The 21,993-nt window shown below is 38.2% G+C and overlaps 1 protein-coding gene across 1 annotated transcript; it reads right to left on the bottom strand.

Annotated features, from left to right (window-relative positions):
• Window positions 1–3,684: 3,684 nt before the first annotated feature.
• On the bottom strand, window positions 3,685–13,568 carry LOC113663200 (zinc-binding protein A33-like). Its single transcript, XM_027178409.2, has 5 exons — window positions 13,432–13,568; window positions 12,949–13,031; window positions 7,281–7,610; window positions 7,160–7,186; window positions 3,685–5,152 (listed from the first exon to the last, which is right to left on the bottom strand). Exons 2-5 carry the CDS (start codon window positions 12,965–12,967, stop codon window positions 4,599–4,601), a joined length of 930 nt encoding a protein of 309 aa, XP_027034210.2. The 5' UTR covers window positions 12,968–13,031; window positions 13,432–13,568; the 3' UTR covers window positions 3,685–4,598.
• Window positions 13,569–21,993: the final 8,425 nt, after the last annotated feature.

Below are 21,993 nucleotides of genomic sequence, written 5' to 3' on the forward strand. Positions count from 1 at the left end.
TTGTTCTAGGTCCTATGGCATTTAACATCATGCTTGATAGTTGCCATGAGGTGTTTGTGGCAATGTTTTGTATGGTTTATATCAAACACGGAGTTGGGCATGATCACCATACAGCTTGGTCTTTTTACTTTGGTTTCATCAGTCAAAAGGATAATGTTTATTCAGATGTAATTTTGCTAATTATAGTTGTGCTCAATGTTATTTTAGAATAGAAGGGGCTTTTTCCTAGCCACACCTTCATGACAGCTATACCTTTTCAGGTTTTCTGATTGTAGTCATTATCAGATAGATAGTGTCATATCAGTCCCAGAATATGTGTCAAACTACAATTCCCAAAAGAACAATGATCACAGAAACCTGGATTCTGTCACATATCTACACAGCTTAAAGACTCTTACTCCACTCACTGATAGTAAAAGTACTGTATACATTCAATATATACAAGCAATCTATACCAAGCCATTGTTAATTGATTTTTTTTGTCTTGCTCTTGTTGTGTGTTGATTGTAAAATATTAATTTGTACTCTCACGATTTAATAGATTAAATTTGTGAGATAAATATTAATTAAGTCTTAAATACAGGAGAGATGATCAGTGGTGCTGAATTTTTACGTCCTTCATGTAAATAAGGACTGAAGTATGGATAGAATTTCTCAGTGAAAGACTGACAAATGAAAGAGTAGATATGGGATCTGGACTTGGGATCAGACCCTGCTCATAATCCTCAGTCAAACAGTCCAGTATCCATTCTGAGGAGTCAGTGAAATATGCCCCTTCCTGTTACTGTTCTCTATCATGACTCCTAATGTCCAGTCAGTTTTCCCTTTGACCTGCACCACAAAATAAAATCTCCCCGAGGAGAAACTCTGCTTTCCCAGAACACAGACACACTGATTAAACCTCACTGGTGTATCAGCGAGATTCTGTTGTACAGTCGTGGCCAAAAGTTTTGAGAATTACGTAAATATTGAAAACTGGAAAAGTTTTTATAATAGCAATTTGCATATACTCCAGAATGTTATGAAGAGTGATCAGATGAATTGCATAGTCCTTCTTTGCCATGAAAATTAACTTAATCCCAAAAAACCTTTCTGCATTTCATTGCTGTTATTAAAGGACCTGCTGAGATCATTTCAATAATCGTCTTGTTAACTCAGGTGAGAATGTTGACGAGCACAAGGCTGGAGATCATTATGTCAGGCTGATTGGGTTCGAATGGCAGACTTGACATGTTAAAAGGAGGGTGATGCTTGAAATCATTGTTCTTCCATTGTTAACCATGGTGACCTGCAAATAAATGCATGCAGCCATCATTGCATTGCATAAAAATGGCTTCACAGGCAAGGATATTGTGGCTACTAAGATTGCACCTAAATCAACAATTTATAGGATCATCAAGAACTTCAAGGAAAGAGGTTCAATTCTTGTAAAGAAGGCTTCAGGGCGTCCAAGAAAGTCCAGCAAGAGCCAGGATCGTCTCCTAAAGAGGATTCAGCTGCGGGATCGGAGTGCCACCAGTGCAGAGCTTGCTCAGGAATGGCAGCAGGCACGTGTGAGCACATCTGCACGCACAGTGAGGCGAAGACTTTTGGAAGATGGTGACAAGAAGGGCAGCAAAGAAGCCACTTCTCTCCAAAAAAAACATCAGGGACAGATTGATCTTCTGCAGAAAGTATCGTGAATGGACTGCTGAGGACTGGGGCAAAGTCATATTCTCTGATGAAGCCCCTTTCCGATTGTTTGGGGCATCTGGCTTGTCAGGAGAAGAAAAGGTGAGCGCTACCACCAGTCCTGTGTCATGCCAACAGTCAAGCATCCTGAGAACATTCATGTGTGGGGTTGCTTCTCATCCAAGGTAGTGGGCTCGCTCACAATTCTGCCCAAAAACACAGCCATGAATAAAGAATGGTACCAAAACACCCTCCAACAGCAACTTCTTCCAACAATCCAACAACAGTTTGGTGAAGAACAATGCATTTTCCAGCACGATGGAGCACCATGCCATAAGGCAAAAGTGATAACTAAGTGGCTCGGGGACCAGAACGTTGAAATTTTGGGTCCATGGCCTGGAAACTCCCCAGATCTTAATCCCATTGAGAACTTGTGGTCAATTCTCAAGAGGCGGGTGGACAAACAAAAACCCACTAATTCTGACAAACTCCAAGAAGTGATTATGAAAGAATGGGTTGCTATCAGTCAGGATTTGGCCCAGAAGTTGATTGAGAGCATGCCCAGTCAAATTGCAGAGGTCCTGAAAAAGAACGGCCAACACTGCAAATACTGACTCTTTGCATAAATGTCATGTAATTGTCGATAAAAGCCTTTGAAACGTATGAAGTGCTTGTAATTATATTTCAGTACATCACAGAAACAACTGAAACAAAGATCTAAAAGCAGTTTAGCAGCAAACTTTGTGAAAACTAATATTTATGTAATTCTCAAAACTTTTGGCCACGACTGTATGTCTCCATGTGTCACTTGTTTTCCATCAGCAGACAGGATGAGGTATGGATTTGCTGGATCAGGATCCAGAGTAACATCCACTGAGAGAAACACACAGTGTTGTAAAGGTAAAAAATTTAAATCATTATCCAGTGGATCATATCCATAAATATTTATAAAGAGGATTTGTAGAAGATTAATTAATTTACTATTTTTTTGTTTATTATTTGAAAGGGGAAAACTTGTACAGTTCATGGTAGTTGTCTAAGATGAGAAATTTATTCTCATAGTATGTACAAAATATATTTAGTGAGGGTTTGTAGTGATAATATCTGATATGTTTTTGAATTTTGAAAAACAACATTTAATTTTAAAGTTAATGACAGGGACACTGCATAGTATAAATATTATTGGTATTATTTCTGTAACATCGCTGGTGTCTTTCAGACAAACCCGCGGCCACCAACATGGATCTTTATAGGCTCACGATCACATAGCTGCAATTAGCACAACTCGCGACACCTGTTCACGCCTCTATTCTATAGACAATACGGATCAGAGCACGCTGAGATGTAATCTCTCGCTTTTGCTTGCTCGTGCGCTCCATCAATAAGGGGTTAGGTAAGAAGTTTATATGGTGGCCCAGAAGTGCAAAACACATTAACAAATCCGAAAACACAACGACAAGTCATACAACTCGGAAAAGGTAGGTATCGTTTGTGAATGTATACTTACCAATCATCGGACGAGACACCTTTCATTCGCCTGTATATCTTGAATGAGAGGTGTCTTGTCTAATGATCGGTAAGTTTCCAATCACAAACGATACCTACCTTTTCCGGGTTGTCTGAATCGTTGCACGAAGCACATTAACAAATCCTTAAACACAACGACAATTCAGACAACCAACGGAAAATGTAGGTATAGTTTGTGATTGGAACACGTACCGATCATTGGACAAAACACCTGTCAATCAAGTCATACAGGCACACAAAAGATGATATTTTGAAAAATAACACAATTTTAATTTTTGGGTGAACTATACCTTTAAGAGTTACATTTAGCCTTAAATGTTATATGGATATGGGACCTGGAGCACAGGTTTTATCAGCTGACTGTCTTTTGTTGCTTATAATAAATTGGAATGTTGATAACACATAAGCAGTCTTTAATAATGCTCTAAATTACATGTAGATTTATGCATTAGTGAGTGTGGTGGTGTTGCTCTAGGATGGGTGTGTATGAGGCTGGGAGGGGGAAAAAAATCACAGTATACTGACTACAAAAAACTAGACTACACCACTGATAAGTAGGTATAAGTGGGCATCACATGCTTCTTTGAAAAAAAAATACGACAAAGGGTCAGACAGATGAGCATATGAGAAATTATTATTACAACCCTGTCTAGAGTTGTACACAAGCATCTGTACAATAGCGTCTCCTCAGGGTGGGCCCAGGCCAATATAATAAAAAAGAGAGAGAGAGAGAGAGAGAGAGAGAGAGAGAGAGAGAGAGAGAGAGAGAGAGAGAGAGAGAGAGAGAGAGAGAGAGAGAGAGAGAGTCTATTAGTTCAAGACTTTCTTGCCTGAAAGGAAAGAAAAAGTACAATTCAGTGGGACCTACAAGCTCTATATCATAAACAGGGAAAAAAAGAACCCAATCTAAAAAAAAAAAGCCACACTCCTATCAGTGAAACAAGTAGACAAAATGTACAGTGATCAATATACACAAAGAGTAAACACACAAGTTCAAAAGAAAATCCAAGCTCAGAGCCAGAAACAGGCACAACATTGCACTGACCAATCAGGTAGCACTCACACTATGAATATTAATGAAACTCCCTCTGCTGTCCATCCTTTTAACGTTTTTTTTTTCTAAATAAAATATGAATCTGTGTTTGATTAAGTTTTAAAAAGAAACAGAGTTTTGTTTGTTTTTATCTACACAAACATCAGCAGCTGAACTTTATAAATTTTATTGATCAAATTAAATTCTGCAGTAAAACTCAGAGTAAACTGTAAATGATCTTTATTTATGTGATTTTAAATGACAAAGTTCCACAATAATAATGTCACATAATCATAAAAAAAAGAGAGAGACTGTAGGATTACAGGATTCAATTAAAGCATTTAATAGATGATTGAATTTGTGAGGTTTAAATGCATTCTGTTTTAAATACAGGAGAGATGATCAGTGGTGCTGAATTTTTACCTCTTCCATTTTGACAAGGACTTAAGAATGGATAGAGTTTCTCAGTAAAAGTCTGACCAGTGAAAGAGTAGATATGAGATCTGGACTTTACATCATAAAAGGAGACCAGACCCTCCTCATAATCCACAAATACCCCCACCACCTCCACCATCTCTCTGTGTGGGAGGAGGACATCAGGATCAAGACAAGCTTCATACCGAATCCCATTCCTCAGTACCACAGTCCAGTAGTCATTCTGAGGTTTCAGTTTAATCCTCCCCGTCCTGTTAATGTTCTCTCTCACAACTCCAACATCCCAGTTAGTTTTCCCTCTGACCTGCACCTCATAATAAAATCTCCCTGAAGAGAAACCCTGCTTTCCCATAACAAAGATATAACGATTAAACCTCTGTGGTGTATCAGGGAGATTCTGTTGTATGTCTCCATGGGTCACTTGTTTTCCATCAGCAGACAGGATGAGTTCAGGATGAGCTGTATCAGGATCCAGAGTCACATCCACTGAGAGAAACACACAGTGTGTGATATGAGTAAACAGGTTAAAAAAAAGAATTATCATCCAGTGGATCATACTTGTTAAGATTTATAGGAAGATTTGTAGAAGAATAAATAAATGAAAAAAGGAAAAATCTTGTACAGATTATGGTAGAAGTCTGTCAAATATGAGAAAATTTTTTTTTCCTTCTTAGTCATATATTTGTGTTTTGTTATTTTGTGTTTTTTAGGAAATACATTAGGGGTGGGAGAAAAAAACGATTCACCAAACTATCACGATTCTTTTTAAAACGATTTTGAGATCGATTTGTTTAGCTCAGAATCGATATATATATTTAATTTTACTTTTCCAGAGAGGTGGTGGGAAGATGTTATCGCTTTTATTCCAACAGAGGGCGAAACGTATTTTGTTGTTGTCTGTATTAGAAGACGTCGTATCCGCTTTAAGCTGGCGCAAGAAAGCAAAACCATGGCAGAGGCAGGGGAGCAAACCTCTTTGAGAATTGTTTCTGCACTTTCACGTTTTAAATCACAAGTGTGGAAACACTTTTGATTTTACACACTGCCAGGAAGAGCTGCGCTGGACATGACTAAAATGGTATGCAAACTCTGTCATACAGTGATAGCATATTGTGGCAATACGACCAACTTGAGCCAGAAGTAAAAAAGTTTAAGCAAAGCTCAACGACTTATCTTATCTTTATTAAGCAAACAAAAATCACAATTTAAAAAATGAATCGCAATAGCTACTGAATCGCAATATGTATTGAATTGGCACAAAAGTATCGGGATAGTATTGAATAGCCAGATTAGTGAATCGTCCCAGCCCTAAAATACATAAACAGTCACATAACATGAGAAAAATACAGAGAAACAAACTTATTCCTGATCGACAAAATACTACAGTAATAGTCTCTATACAGTACCTTTTACATTTATATTTTCATTATTTGGCAGACGCCCTTATCCAGAGTGACATTCAGTATATACACTGGTCGGTCGGCGCTGTTTCTGTTACTGTTTATTGTCTTTTGTGTATTGCATTTTTTGTACTTTTTGTATTGTCTTGTAACTTTATGTCTGCACTGTCTTTTGCCCTGTACTGTCTTTTGTCCTGCACTGTCTTGTTTGTCTTGTCCTGCACTGTTTGCACCAGGTTGCACAGTTGCACTTTATGTGGCTAAGACTACTTACATGTCCTTAGCCCTGTCTTTGTTTTATGTAGCACCTTGATCCTGGAGAAATGTCTCATTTCACTGTGTACTGCACCAGCTATATATGGTTGAAATGACAATAAAAGCTTCTTGACTCTTGACTTGATTTACATTTTTATGTCATTTAATACAACTGGGCAATTGATGGTTAAGGGCATTGCTCAGGAGCAAAGCAGTGGTAGATTGACGGTCTGGGGATCGAGCTCACAACCTTCCTGTGAGTAGCGCAATACCTTAACCACTAGGCTAAGACCTGAATTTCTACAAGTTTTTCATTTTTTTTAAAATGGGTTTTTAGGGTGACATTTAATGTTAATATACAATTGTATTATTTTTGTAGAACAAATTCGCGACTTCGAAGTTTAAGCTTTGCTTGTAAATGATAGACACACTGCATGGTGTAAAAATTCTTTTCAAACTGCCTAAATATCAAACTCTGACCTTTGCCAGGCATGAAGATTACATTTAGATTTGATAGATTTCTTTGCCCATCTTTTATCAGTTTTGCACTTAAAAAGTTTTGCAGTTAAAAAAAGGCATAAAGTTAATCTCTGTACAAACATACATCTGTTCCTGCATTATTTTGTTAGTGAAATGTAAGATGATCAGTGTTTCTAAAGTAGAAAAGGGTTTAAGGGCTTTAGTGCATGACAGTAATAAAGAGCTATAGTGAAAAGGATAATGAGACACTTTAATACTCCTTTTATCTGGAGAGATCTACAGATTAAAATAAGTGTAATGATGCAGTGGTGTAATGCTGATATGTACAGTACATTTTAATTTAGAAAGCTCACTGTACCTGCATACTGCTGAATCCTCTTCAGTTCTGTTGAAAATCATTACAACAAAACAGCACTGTCATTAGATTTAAGATCAGTTATTGGTATTTCTTATTTAGATGTTGCAAACAAATTTCTCACCTGTTTCCATTAATTTGTCATCGAGGGCCTTCATCTTCTCTCCACTGCAGGCATCACAAAGAACCTCAGATTTGTCAGAACCTCTTTTCTTCTTGAAGTGATCTGCAACCTCTCTCAGTGTTGTATTAATCTTCAGTTTAGGTCTCTTGGTGAATTTCTCTTTACATACTGGACATTGACAATGTTGACTCTGGCCCCAGCACTGTGTAAGGCAGCTGTTACAAAAGTTGTGTCCACATGGAGTGGTTACTGGATCAGTAAACACATCCAGACAGATCGGACACAGAAGCAGATCTTCAGACAGGAGACTGCTGGAGTCATGAGAAACTACTGTAGATTTGATAGAAAAGAATATGTTACACATTGTTGATAAATGGTGTAAAATACTGTCATTTGTTTCAACCTCATCTCTATACAGTATACTGCATCCTGTATTTTAGGTGTGAAAATCACAGATCATAATTTGTGCAATTTTTTTTGAACTGTTACAATTTTTTTAAATTTTATTTTAAACTCACTTCAATTGATGCTGTTTCTGTCTTTTAATGTTTGTAGAAAAACAATTGTAGAATACATTCATGACTTTCACAGTCAGTGTTATTTGCAAAATAAGTTCTTACACAAGAAATAAAAGTACAAACAATGTCCATTAAAAATAGTTAGTATTAAAATTCTTTCAGTATTTCATTATTTTAAAAGTGATGTAACCTTTTATTAAATTAAGTCTCTAATAATCATTAAATTAAGGTTAAACAACCTCTTTAGAATGGCTAGTTGTGCTGATAATTATTACTAATTACATTCCACGATCATATGTTTTACTTAAGCTCTAAATAACTTTACATTTATTTGGTAAAGTATTTGTAAAAAAGTAATTGTACAATGCATGGTATTATACAGTATATATAAAGTTTTTTAATTTCTGTTGTAATTTTGTTTATTTCCATAATGATAGTCTTCATTGCTCAATTTCAAAGTTTATTTAAGGTTTAATTCCAGTTATAGCATTCAATTGAAATAAATCTGCAAAGATTTCACTTTTAATTATTTATGCTAAAAAAACATTCAAAAATACAATTCAGTATTACAAGCCCAAACCAGAAAAAGTTGGGACACACAAATAAAAAAAGAAGGTAGTGATTTCTAAAGTTACTTTGACTTGTATTTCATTGCAGACAATGTGAACACAAAATATTTCATCTTTTGTCTGGTCAGCTTAATTTCATTTGTAAATATCCATCCTTTCCTGTCATTCAGACCTGCACACATTCCAGAAAAGGTTGGGACAGGAGCAATTTAGGGCTAGCAATCAGGTAAATTGGTTAAATAATGATGTGATTTGAAACAGGTCATGTCAACAGGTGATTGTAATTATGATTTGGTACAAAAGCTGCACCTTTTGGAGCAAAGATGGGATGAGGATTGCCAGTTTGCCAACAATTATGTGAGAAAATTATTGTAATGTTTAATAAGAATGTTCCTCAAAGAAAGATAGACATTGTGCATAACATAATTAAGGTTGCCGGAAGTCAAAGTGACCACTAGGGGATGACCCAGAAACAAGCTTCATTTCATCTTTAAAGCATCAAATCTTCTAAAAACACGAAAAGACCTATTTACCTAGTAAAGTTTATACTCTCAATATTTTTTAAGCCCACACACAAAGCATAATATGATTCACAGCCTTCATACTATTAGAAAAAAATGAGAAAACTGACCTAGGTGGCGCTAGACCGGTTTTTCCCTTACCGTTAGACGCTTCCCTTTCTTCACTGGTATAATATATTCCAAAACAAATATTCCACAAAAATCCACACAGGTCCAAGGAACTGGAATCTGTAAGCCTTTTAATCCAAAACGCTTTCGTCGCGCCGCAAATATTCCGTTTGTGTTCCGAAAACTGGAAACAGTAGTGCGCCATCATCTAGTTTTGCCGCTCTAACTTCTCATTGGGGTATTCAAAAATTCTATATTTACGTCATATTTATAGCCTAGGACCTAACGAATCAAACAAGCCCTCACTTGAGCCAATCGGTGCTTGTATTGCAGAGATAGACGGCTGGGAAGCCGATGATGTCATGACATAATTTTTGGGAACCCGCCTTTGACTGACAATTACTCCTTCCAATAGCAATGAAATGGGCCGGGACCTATACAGCTCTTTAGCCAATAAGCAGACGATTCCAACGATATGCTGCAACCCCCCTCTCTGCTGCCTGGATCTGCGTGAAAAAGCTGCGCAGAAGAATTCTTGGGTAATCCTTGACCTTTCTCTTTTCTGAGCATGCAGCCTTTTAATTCAAAGTTATACAGTAAACAAGTACACAAAAACGCTGGACCATACGACCATGTCCGTAGAAAAATATTTTTATTGAAGCCATTTTTGGGTCTTTTGACTTGAAATTTTTTTTGGTGAAAGCCAAGACATGTGGCTATGACCCTCAGTTATTTGGTCCCTAACATGTTCCAGAAAAATAAGATTAATCAGTTTATCAGGTAAACAACCCAGGCGGAAATGAAAACCTTCCATTCTAGCCTCTGTAACTTTGTGCCAGTAAGGCCTAGAATCAATCTGAAACTAGTTTCTGAAACTAGAGAATCTCTTCTTTCCAATGAGACCAGACCCCTGTGTGTCAAAGTATGTGGGAGCTGTACCACTTTTTGTTGGGTAGGTTATGTAGGCGAAAAACCTGCAAAAGGGGGCCAAGGCATAAAGGGGTGTAGTGTCTGGTACACGTCATTTTAGATTTCATGTCCCAGGCACGCCAAACTTCAACATCTACTGTTCAATTAACCGATGACCACTCAGGTTTTACGATTTTATTGAGGGCTACACTCCACAGCATCACACACCCACACCTGGCTCCAAAATGTCTGGAGCCTCCACAAAGACCAGATAACCCCATGTGGCTTATTAGGGGCCCGCAAACAGAACACACACACACACACACACACACACACACACACACACACACACACACACACACACCACAATGAGACATTCCTTTTACTAATAAAACCCGAAGATAAGGTACTCTAAGGTTCTCATTCTTATAACCCTTTTTGTAATGTGTTTCTTCTTTTGAGGCTTGTCTGACTTAAAATTATTTGCTCCTTAATTTCCTGACAAGGGTGTATTTTATTCATGTGTCAGAAAACAACATTGTATTTTAAAATCAGTTATACTCTAATTACTGACCATGGTATGTTAATGTATACCTGTTCTAATGCCGTATGCCCCTTTAAGGTCTGATGTCAGAATGTATACGAAGCTATCATTTTCTTTTTACTTTCCTAATGAAAGTACATCTTGTTCTATGTTTCATTTTTGTTTCTTTGCCTTTATAAGAACACAATAGCGTATTAACATCAGTTACCCTTCGATTACGGATCTATGTATGTAATGTACCGCTGCCTTCATACCGTCATTACCCGTCATGTTTAGTATCCAAATGACCACAAAATTATCGGTTACTCGTTTTGCAAACAATGGTGTATTTTATTTATGGTGTATTATACACCCTGGATCATACTTTAAAGTCATCTAAAAGTTTGATAGCTAAACCACACCCACAGACACCTGAAACAAAGGGAGTTTTTCCCTCCAAAACCTTGACCGAAGTATTGGTCATCTCCCCAAAGATGGGTGGAGTTCACGACCTTTAAATTGTCAGAAACACCACTAATCCGTGGTCAGACTTTCGGAACAGCTTCAAGACGACTCCATCTTCCTTCAAAGAAGTTCCAGCAAGCTTCACTTCCAAGAACGACAACTGCTCTGATCTTCAGGAGAACTTGGAAGAACGTCTGACTCCACCCTAACTGACTTTTCAGAGATTTCTCTGTTGCATCCGGACTCTTGTGCAGTAAGCCAATGCAAGTAACCGTTTCCTCTACCAATCAATTTAGATGCGTAATTTTAAGTAGGAATCTTTCATTGAATCTTAAGGTGAATTTAAGTTTCTGTGAAGATTTCCCAGTTAGGGTGTGATTAATTTTGAAGTTTAAGCTTGCCATTCCTTTCCTTCCTTTCTCTAGTTTCTTCTTTCCAGTCTCTTCCTCCCTTTCCCCAATTTTAATTTCTTTTGTTTTATTTTATTTTAATCTTCGTTTTCCCTATTTCTTTTGTTTGTTTGTGTAGTTAGTTTGTGTTGTGTTTGTCTCATTCATTAAATGCCATATTCTTGTGCCAAATAAGTGATTGTCTCTGAGTATCGCTCACAAATTAAGGTACCTGCAATATTTGGTCTGAACTACATGCTCTATTGAGTTAATTTAATTTAAATTACGGTATACAGTAAAAGGAAAGCGAATCTTTCTTGGCCGGGAAGATACTGCCTTCATAGAATTAATAAAGGTTACACGGCCTGTTCGGCGGACGAACAGACCAAGTAAGTGTAACGTTAATTCCATTACCGTTAATTTCAACTTAGGTTACAATATTTAGAGTCACTACAACGTGTTATAATTACTCAAATATTTACCTTGCTTCACGAGCCAAAATCGCTACAGGGGTTAAAAGATTCAAGGAATGTGGAGGAATTTCAGTGCGTAAAGGACAAGGGCGCAAGCCTAAGCTGAACAACCGTGATCTCCGATTCCTCAGGCAGCATTGCATCAAGAATCATCATTCATCTATAAGCAATATCACCACATGGGCTCAGGACTACTTTGGCAAACCTTTGTCAAGTACCACAATACGTAGTTACATCCACAAATGCCAGTTAAAACTGTACTGTGTACATATGTTAGCAGTGTCCAGAAGCGCCGTCAACTTCTTTGGGCTCGGAGGCATCGGGGATGGACAATCACACAGTGGAAATGTGTACTGTGGTCAGACGAATCAGTATTTCAGGTATTTTTGGGGAGAAATGGATGCCGTGTGCTCCGGACCAAAGAAGTAAAGGATCATCCAGACTGTTAACAGCAACAAGTCCAAAAGCCAGGGTCTGTCATGGTATGGGGTTGTGTCAGTGCCCTTGGGAAAGGTAACTTGCACTTCTGTGATGGCACCAATAATGCTGAAAAGTACATATAGATTTTGGAGCACAATATGCTGCCTTCAAGAAGACATCTTCCAGGGACGTCCATGCATATTTTAACAAGATAATGCAGAACCAAGTTCTGCACACATTACAAAGTCCTGGCTGCGGAGGAAGAGGATACAGGTAATTGACTGGCCTCAATAGAGAATGTGTGGCACATTTGGAAGAGCAAAATGTGACAACGAAAACCCTGTATGTGTTGTGAAAAGGAATGGCAACGTTACAAAGTGGTACTGTAAATGCATTACTGTTCCAACTTCTTTGAAATATGTTGCAAGAATCAAAATAGGATTTTTTTTTAAAAACAAAATAATCATGAACACATTAAATAATGTGCTATTGTATTGTCTGTAATGAAATACAAGTCAAAGTAAATTTAGAAATCACTACTTTCTTTTTTTTATTTGTGTTTTCCATACTGTCCCAACTTTCTGATTTGGGGTTTTGTTTATTTGGCTACATATCTAATTTCATAATTAATTACTTGTATGTTAAAATACTGAATCAATCAAGTCACAAAAAGCCTCTATAGTTACAATATACTAAGTGAAATTAGAAAAATACACAAATGTGAATTAGAAAAAATAAGTAACAAATAATCATGTATGAGCTGTATAACTTACATGAATCTGGTGTACTCATGCTGCTCTTTCTTCTGTATTTTATTTGTGATGAAGATTCAGCCAATTCTTCCTGTGTTTTTAACCTTTTCAGTAACAAATCACATAATTTAGTTCAAACCTGTAATAGTATGAGGTTTTACTGATTAGTCTGTCTGCAGTGTTAAAACCTTATTAATAATACTAGAATCATTTAGATTGTGATATAAAACACACAGAAATGTTAATTCCTAATATGTTTATATAAATGTTTCACCCAAATCAAATTCAAATCAAATTTTGTTACATTACACATACATAAAGAGTACAACATGCAGTGAAATGCTTTAAACCCATTGCTTATCTCTGTACTCCTTACAAAGTATAATTGAATTTCAGTGTCAGTATTTCAGCAGTATGTTAACATTGTTACCATGTGCAGTTCATTCTGATAAATCACACACTGACAAAACTTCTAATTGGTAAAACATTCTCTAAAGTACATACCCTTATGTTACTGGTTTCTTTTCAGCAAGTGAGAATTAGCTACAGTACAGTATACAGTACAGCTACAGAGAATTAGCTACAGTACTCCTTTGAGCCTTACTGAATATCCTGCAGTTAATTTCAGAAACTACTGTAAATGCCAGGGGTTGTTTTTGATTTGAGATTTTTTTCTCACCAGTAGAACTGGTTTTCATTTTTACTTCAGTCACTTCCTTGTTCACTTCATAGTGTTTAATAAAGGAGCAGTGACACATATAATTATAATGCAGTTTATATCCACTCACCAGCTACAGTAAAAATATCCTTGTTAGTGAATGGTGGTGATCCCTTTTCTTATCTTTTTGATCCATTCTTTTGACTTAACCATATTTCTAACATGCAGTCAAACCTGACACTCAATAAACCCCCTAGCCAGTTCAGGTAGTTTGTTTTCTAGCTCAAGCAAACCTGGTGCACCACATGAATCCTTTATTACAACCATTTGTTTTGTATATTTGTGATGTTGTGAGGGATTCTATTTAGGGTCTGAATAATTGAGACTGCAGTATTCATTAAAAGTTGCATTGTCAGGTGAATTTGGTAAACCACTTAATCATTGTGTTGCATTAAACTATTTCAATTGCTTTTGTTTGATTTGTTCATTGCAAACAGCTGATCATCTGTAAATTTTGACAATAACCTTGGTTTGCTCCCGCCTCCGCCTTGTGTGTGCGGAGTTTGCATGTTCTCCCCGTGCCTCGGGGGTTTCCTCCGGGTACTCCGGTTTCCTCCCCCGGTCCAAAGACATGCATGGTAGGTTAATTGGCATCTCTGGAAAATTGTCCGTAGTGTGTGAGTGTGTGAGTGAATGAGAGTGTGTGTGCCCTGTGATGGGTTGGCACTCCGTCCAGGGTGTATCCTGCCTTGATGCCCGATGACGCCTGAGATAGGCACAGGCTCCCCGTGACCCGAGAAGTTCGGATAAAGCGGTAGAAAATGACTGACTGACCTTGGTTTGCAATGGGAGTTGAATAATACTGTTTGCAACTATATTTTATTTTTATATTTGTATTTATATTTGTAATTGTATATATATATATATATTGTATATATATACATACACCATTTTGACTCTTACAAGTCACTATAGACACAATGCTGCTATTTTTGTTTGTTTCATCAATTAGTGGGCAGCATATTTGGGCAGTTTGAACTGCATTCCGCTTTTTCTGCACTCAAAAAAATGATGAAATCAGATGAAATCAGCATTCATACAGGGATTTAAAAAAAATCAAATCCCATTGATTACTTATTTACTAAATCAGTCTTGTATAATTTGGACCATGGCTTCAGGTCATACTGTACATTTGTAGACTGAAACTGGCTTTCTTACTTCCTTACTTCCTGTGTTTTTAACCTTTTCAGTAAAAAAAACAATCACAGTTGGTGCAGTAAAAAAAATCACAATCACAGTTGGTGCTGTCATGACGGACTTTGGCCACGTGCATCTGTTTGTTTCTCGTCACGTGTCCCCGCCTTCATCTGCTCCTCCCTGTCTACACACCTGTTTCCTATTGTGATTACCGTTGTCCTGTTGTCTTGTCCTGTCTTTAGTCCGTGTCTTGTATAGTGTCTCCTTTGTTATTAAACCCTGTTTATTTTGTTATCCTGTGTTTGGGTCCATTTTTATCCCACGTCATGACAGAAGATTCCGCCGCACCAGGACCCAGCAGGATAGCGGTAGCTTGGACTGGCCGATTGGGAGCATTTATTTATTTATTTATTTATTTATTTATTATGTGACTTTTTTTTCCCCCTGGACTTTGCTGGTTTGGTGACATCGGTCCGCATTTTTTCAGTGAGGGACACCGCTCCACATCCAGTTTCTCCGTGGTGGGACTCACTTCCTGGTTGCGGGCCATGTCGCCAGCCCGAGTTTTGTTTTCTTTTTTCGGTGTCCTGTGACATCGCCCCGCATTTGTCCGGTTCCTGTCCGTGGGGGGTGTTGCAGGCCCGTATTTCACCCCTATGGATTTTCTGTTCTGTGGAGGATTATTATTTATTTATTTATTTATTTATTTCCTCCCTCCATCCGTATTCCTGGTTCCTGAGAGTTGGGACTGGCTGCGGTGCGTCGGGGGTAGCGCTCGGCCCTCCAGCTCGGCTGTGGATGTCGCTCGGCCCTCTCTGGCTGTGCCACAGTGTGCCTTGCTCCCCCCACGTGCCTCGCCGGGTACCTTGCTCCCCCCACCTGCCTCGCCAGGTGCCTTGCTCCCCCCACCTGGACCTTGTCAGGATTAGGCGCTTCGGGAGCCGCACCTCGGGGTGTGTGTGTGTGTGTGTGTGTGTGTGTGTGTGTGTGTGTGTGTGTACTGTCAGGACTCAGCCTGGACTTTCGCCACGTGCATCTGTTTATATTTCTCATCACGTGTCTGCCCCGCCTTCGTCTGCTCCTCCCTGTCTATACACCAGTTTCCTATTGTGATTACCCTGTTTATTTAACTGTGCCGTGTTGCCTTGTGCAGCATGGAATCTACTGTTGTCTTGTCCTGTCTTTAGTCCATGTCCTGTATAGTGTTTCCTTTGTTATTAAACCGTTTATTTTGTTATCCTGCGTTTGGGTTCGTTTTTATCCCACGTCATGACAGGTGCAGCTTACTCTTTCCAGTAATTTAGACAAAATTCCATCGACTGCTTATTTCCTAAATTAGTATTGCATAATTTGGACCATGGCTTCAGGTCATTATCCACTTGTAGTCCGAAACTGGCTCTCTTGGTATTTCATGGATTTCCTTGTTAATCAATATCTAAGCAATGTATTGTTGTTTTAATTAAAAATGTTTATTGATTTACTCTCAAAGAACATTTGAGTCATAACCCATAACCCATGATTTTGGGGACTTTACTGTATATTGTGTTCCATGTTTGTGTGCAGGTTTAATTCCGAGCCAGAATTTCCAGCATGCCCTAGCCTACACCCCAACCCAACCCCCCTTCCCCCACCCTTTTCTCTCCATGACAACATTACTGGTCTCCTAATTATAGAGGAAATAAAGGATGTAGGGGGGCATGGTGGCTTAATGGTTAGCACGTTTTGCCTCACACCTCCAGGGTTGGGGGTTCGATTCCCACCTCTGCCTCGTGTGTGTGGAGTTTGCATTTTCTCCCCGGGCCTCAGGGGTTTCCTCTGGGTACTCCAGTGTCCTCCCCCGGTCCAAAGACATGCATGGTAGGTTGATTGGCATCTCTGGAAAACTGTCCATAGTGTGTGTGTGTGTGTGTGTGTGTGTGTGTGTGTGTGTGTGTGTGTGTGTGTGTGTGTGTGTGTGTGTGTGTGTGTGTGTGTGCCCTGCGATGGGTTGGCACTCTGTCCAGGGTGTATCCTGCCTTGATGCCCGATGACGCCTGAGATAGGCACAGGCTCCCTGTGACCGATGAAGCGGTATAAGTTCGGATAAGCGGTAGAAAATGAATGAATGATTAAAGGATGCAAGGGAGATGGTGGTAGTGGTGATGTCTTGGAATAGTGATTGTTGTGTTATGGTTTCTGTTCTGGTGTTTATTTTCCCTGACTTTGGGCTTGGTTTCTCCTTTTAAGTTGTTGCTGTGTGTTTACTCGATATATATATATATATATATATATATATATATATATATATATATATATATATATATATATATATATATATATATAGAGAGAGAGAGAGAGAGAGAGAGTAATATATATACACACACACACACACACACACACACACACACACACACACACACACACACACACACATTATATATGTGTAGTAGGGGTGTGGCTGCCTTTTTGAAGTACTTTTGTTTAATTCAGGCAATCAGCAAACAGTAAAAATGTGGTCAAATCTCCATGTGGTCAAGTCCATCCAAAACAATAAGGCAAGATGTAAAAACAAGAATAGCAGGTTAGGACACATCGAGCATTAATTTAGAACTAGCTGAACAAACAAAGTCTATGAAGGTGTGTGAATAAACAAGTTTGAAATAATAGAACTCCAGTGACTGTGAACATGTTTGTGTAATGTTTTCTAAGTTTATTATAGTTCATGTTGGTCATGTATGTAAGTTACAGTGTGTTATCTGAAGTGGAGTTTCTGGAAGTTTCCATAGCTAACCAGGTATTTAAAATTGACTGTACAGCACTTTAAGAGGAAACATGTAGTCACTGTTCTAAAATTCATCCAAAAAGATCAAATATTAATTTTTATTTTCACTATTTAATATACAATTAAATATATGTGGTGTAAAAGTATAAATTAAAAATAAAAAGATATATAGATACTGTGAAATATAGTATGCTTGTTTTTATTTATTTAAAGTACTTTGTAGAGAGTGAACCCTGCTGAATTTAAACAAAATGAAACCCATCAGAAACTTGGCAGCATTTCTATTGGTTTGGTTCATTTCTGGAAAAACACACACATACACACACACACGCACACACACACACAATGGCAAACGCATTGGCCCCTCTCACTGAGTGACACAGAAAGAGTGTGCCATGTTAATTTACTCACCCCCCCCCACACACACACACACACAGACACTGTAAATGATGTAGTCCAACAAACCTCAGATATTAAAATAATCTGTACAACACTTTAAAACAGAATATGACTTTCTAAAATTTACAAGAATATAAATATTTGTATTCTATTTATTATTAGATTATTATCATTATTAGAAAATTAATTTATTTAATTATAAAATACAGGAGAGATGATCAGTGGTGCTGAATTTTTACCTCCTCCATTTAAACCAGGACTGAAGTATGGATAGAGTTTTTCAGTGTAAGACAGCCAGTGAAAGAGTATATATGAGATCTGGACTTCACATCATAAAAGGAGACCAGACCCTCCTCATAATCCACAAACACCCCCACAACCTCAACCTTCTCTCTCGGTGTGAAGTGGACAGGGGGGTCAGCACAAGCCTTATACTGATTCTCATTCCACAGCCCCATAGTCCAGAATCCATTCTGAGGATTCAGCATAATCTTCCCTTTGATGTCAACATTCTGTCTCGCAACTCCTAATGTCCATGCCATTTTCCCTCTGACCTGCACCTCATAATAAATTCTCCCTGAGGAGAAACTCTGCTTTCCAAGAACATTAGGGCATTTTTTAAACCTCAGTGGTGTATTAAGGAGTTTCTGTTGCTTATCTCCAAGTGACACTTGTTTTCCATCAGCAGACAGGATGAGTTTAGGATGTTATGTTTTATTATATGTTTATTATATCTTTTCATGTGACTCGACTGAATAAATGACACAATGTAAAGTAGTGACTGTACAGCTTGTATAACAGTGTAAAGTAAAACTAAATAAATAAAGACAGAAAAGTTTTTGTTAAAGACTATACATCTATAAAAAGTAGTAAAGAAATCCAATTTCTTGTGAGGAAAAAGTGAGGACACCTCCACATTTATTTGTATGTATTTTATCATTTTTTTTACTTTTATTGATAAAATTATTTAAAGGTGTATCACATCAGGTGCACAACATTAATTATCATGAGAGGTGTGCAAGGAGGAAACCTTTGCTGTCTGAGAAAAACATGAGCGCAAGACTGAAGTTTGCCATAGAACACAGATAGAAAGAACAATAATTTCTGCAATACTTCTGCAATAATGTGCTTTGGAAGAATGAATCTAAAATTGAATTACTGGGACACCATAATAGAGGGCATGTGTAAACCAAATACAGCATTTCAGCAAAATAACCTCATTCTATCTGGGAAACATGGAGTTGGAAGTGTTATGGTTTGGGGACGCTTTGCTGCAGCAGGACCCGGCCGGCTCACCGTAATAGAATCCACTATGAATTCTACATTGTATCAGAGGGTGCTCGAGAAATGTGTGAGACTATTTGTCAAAGAATTCAAGCTGAAGCGGAACTGAACCTTGCAACATGACAATGACCCAAAACATACCAGTAAATTCACCAAGGACTGGCTGAAAAATAAAAAATGGAGAATTCTGGAATGGTCAAGTCAAAGCCCAGATCTAAGTCCTATTGTAATCCTGTGGGATGATTTGAAACAGACTTCAAACATCACACAATTGAAAGAATTCTGCACTGAATAGTGGGGGAAAAGTTCTTCCAGTTGATGTCAGAAACTGGTAGATGGCTACAAGAAACGTTTCATTGAGGTTATTCCAAACTTTTTTCCTCTGATCAAATCTTCATATTTGTATTTTTGTTGAATAATTGAAAACAAAGTGGGGTTTTTTTTGTTGTTGTTGTTGTTATTTGCATCCAGTTATATTACTACAGGTACAAATTGACATGATGACATTTTTTAATAAAGAACTTGGGTATGCAATATCAACTAATATTAAAAAATATATGTATATACTGTAAGTCTTGAAAAGACATACAGTATAAGCATATTCCTCACCTTCTTCCTTTAACTTGTCATCGAGTGTTTTAGTGAGTTTCTCATTCAGAGTCTGCTGAAGCTGAGACAGAGCTGTCCTCACAGTGTCCTCACTCACATCAGTGTTAATACTGATCTCAGTCCAGTTCTTGGTGTGTGGAAGTCTGCACATGGAGGAGTAAACCTACAGTAGAGCAGGACAGAGGAGAAATCCCTCAGCATGGTGAGTGTTGTTCTGTGATGTTCTGCATTGTCAGTGAGCAGAGAGAGGAACACTGACCTGTAGGAGGTGGAGATGCTCCTCAGTGTGTGAGAGCTGCTCCAGCTCAGTGTCTCTCCTCTTTAGCACACTGATTTCCTGCTCCAGCTCTTTAATGAGTCCTTCAGCCTGCCTCTCTGCTGCTTTCTGCTTCTCCTCCATCATCTCCAGCAGCTCAGCCTGACTTCTCTCAATGGAGCGAATCAGAGCAGTGAAGATTTCAACACTGTCTGCTTTCTCTTTCTCTGTGCTTCTCTAAAGGAGGAACACATTTTCACTTTCATTATATTACAACATTAAATAACTAATGTTTAATGCAGTTTGTTAATTTCAACAACTGAAAGCAAACAATACATAAACTATTTTTCACATGCTTTGCGTTGCTGTACTGTGTTTGATTTCTTGAATCTTCTTTAATCTGTCCTGAATCATCTGATGCAAATCTCTCTGTGTTTTTACCAGCTGAGTCTGAGGACAGAGCAAAATATAAATAAGAGTCTTTTATGTCTGTTAGATTTGTCTGGTTGATTTTAGATGGACTGGGCTGAAAGGTTCTTTCCATTTAATTTGGTGTTTTCCCATTTTACCCTCATTTATGTTCATGTGTTCTCTTCTGTGTGGCATTGTGTATGTCTGCATGTATATATTTTTTTGCATCTATCATGGTGTATCACTTCACTTCACTTCACGCTTCTTGATTGAGTCATTAATCACACCTGGACTCAATTAGCTTGCTAGTCAACAGCCTATATGAACAACCAGGCCTTCAGCCACACATCGGTAGATCCTAACAACTTCCAGTATGGTAACTTGTCAGGCTTACTTGTTTGCATTCTGATTTTGAACATTTTTTTTCTAGCATGCATGCAACTCTCTCAGCATGTAAAACAATTCTGGGAACTCACTTTTTTTGAGCAAACTCACCATTGTGGCCCAAATTGAGCTCCCCCATCAGCAACTCCTCAATGTCTTCCCTCAATCAGCCCAGATACCTCCTGACTGTCAGCCTGCCACAGCAGCCTCTGGGGCTTCCCCCATCACATGAAGCACACAACCCTGAACTCTATATGGGTGAACTGGGGAGATGCAAATTATTTCTCCTTCAATGCTCCCTCATGTTCTCCCAGCATGCATTAGCCTACTCCAAGGATGCTGTTCCCCTAGCCATCAAATTGGTTAACCGTGTGATAACCTGTGAAGACAGCAAAGAGATAGCAGCTCCTTGCCAGCCTCCTGTTTAACTGACCCCAATGCCCTTGAGCCTCCACACAGCCATCAAGCCCCATCCAGTCCTTGGCCTGGAGAGGTTCTTATGTAGTTTGCCACCCATGCTGAGTGTGGCCATACATTTAAGGCAGGTGTGTGCATCTATTATCGACTACAACAGAAAAAAACCTCTCTGCATGAGAATCAAATCTCAATCCCCAATGGTTGAACTTTGGTTTAATTTCACTAATTACTAACTTGACTAAAGTGTATTCTCAATAGTGGACTCTACTGCTGCTCTGAATTACAGCACACAGAGAGAAGAGACTCTGTGATTGGTGGATGATCTGGAAGACAGACTTTGTTGTAAGAATTGTAAATAATTAAACCAGATGAGATTCACACACAAAGGTGTGTCACAAATGTCTCTTAGGTATTTAGTGGGACAAGAATTTTTTACACAATAAAGCACTGTTTAAAAAGAGTGTAATACATATAATGAAAACTTCCTTGAAGTTTTTGACCTTTGCTCCTTGGAAACAGTTGCGGCTGTGGAGGGATGGTGGGGAGGAAAAAATCTAGATAATCCAAACCTATATATATATATATATATATATATATATATATATATATATATATATATATATATATATATATATATATGAGTGTGTGTGTGTGTGTGTGTGATTAGTGAAACACAGTGCCAATAACAAG

Source organism: Tachysurus fulvidraco, chromosome 1, assembly GCF_022655615.1.
Source record: "Tachysurus fulvidraco isolate hzauxx_2018 chromosome 1, HZAU_PFXX_2.0, whole genome shotgun sequence".
Taxonomy (NCBI): Eukaryota; Metazoa; Chordata; class Actinopteri; order Siluriformes; family Bagridae; genus Tachysurus; species Tachysurus fulvidraco.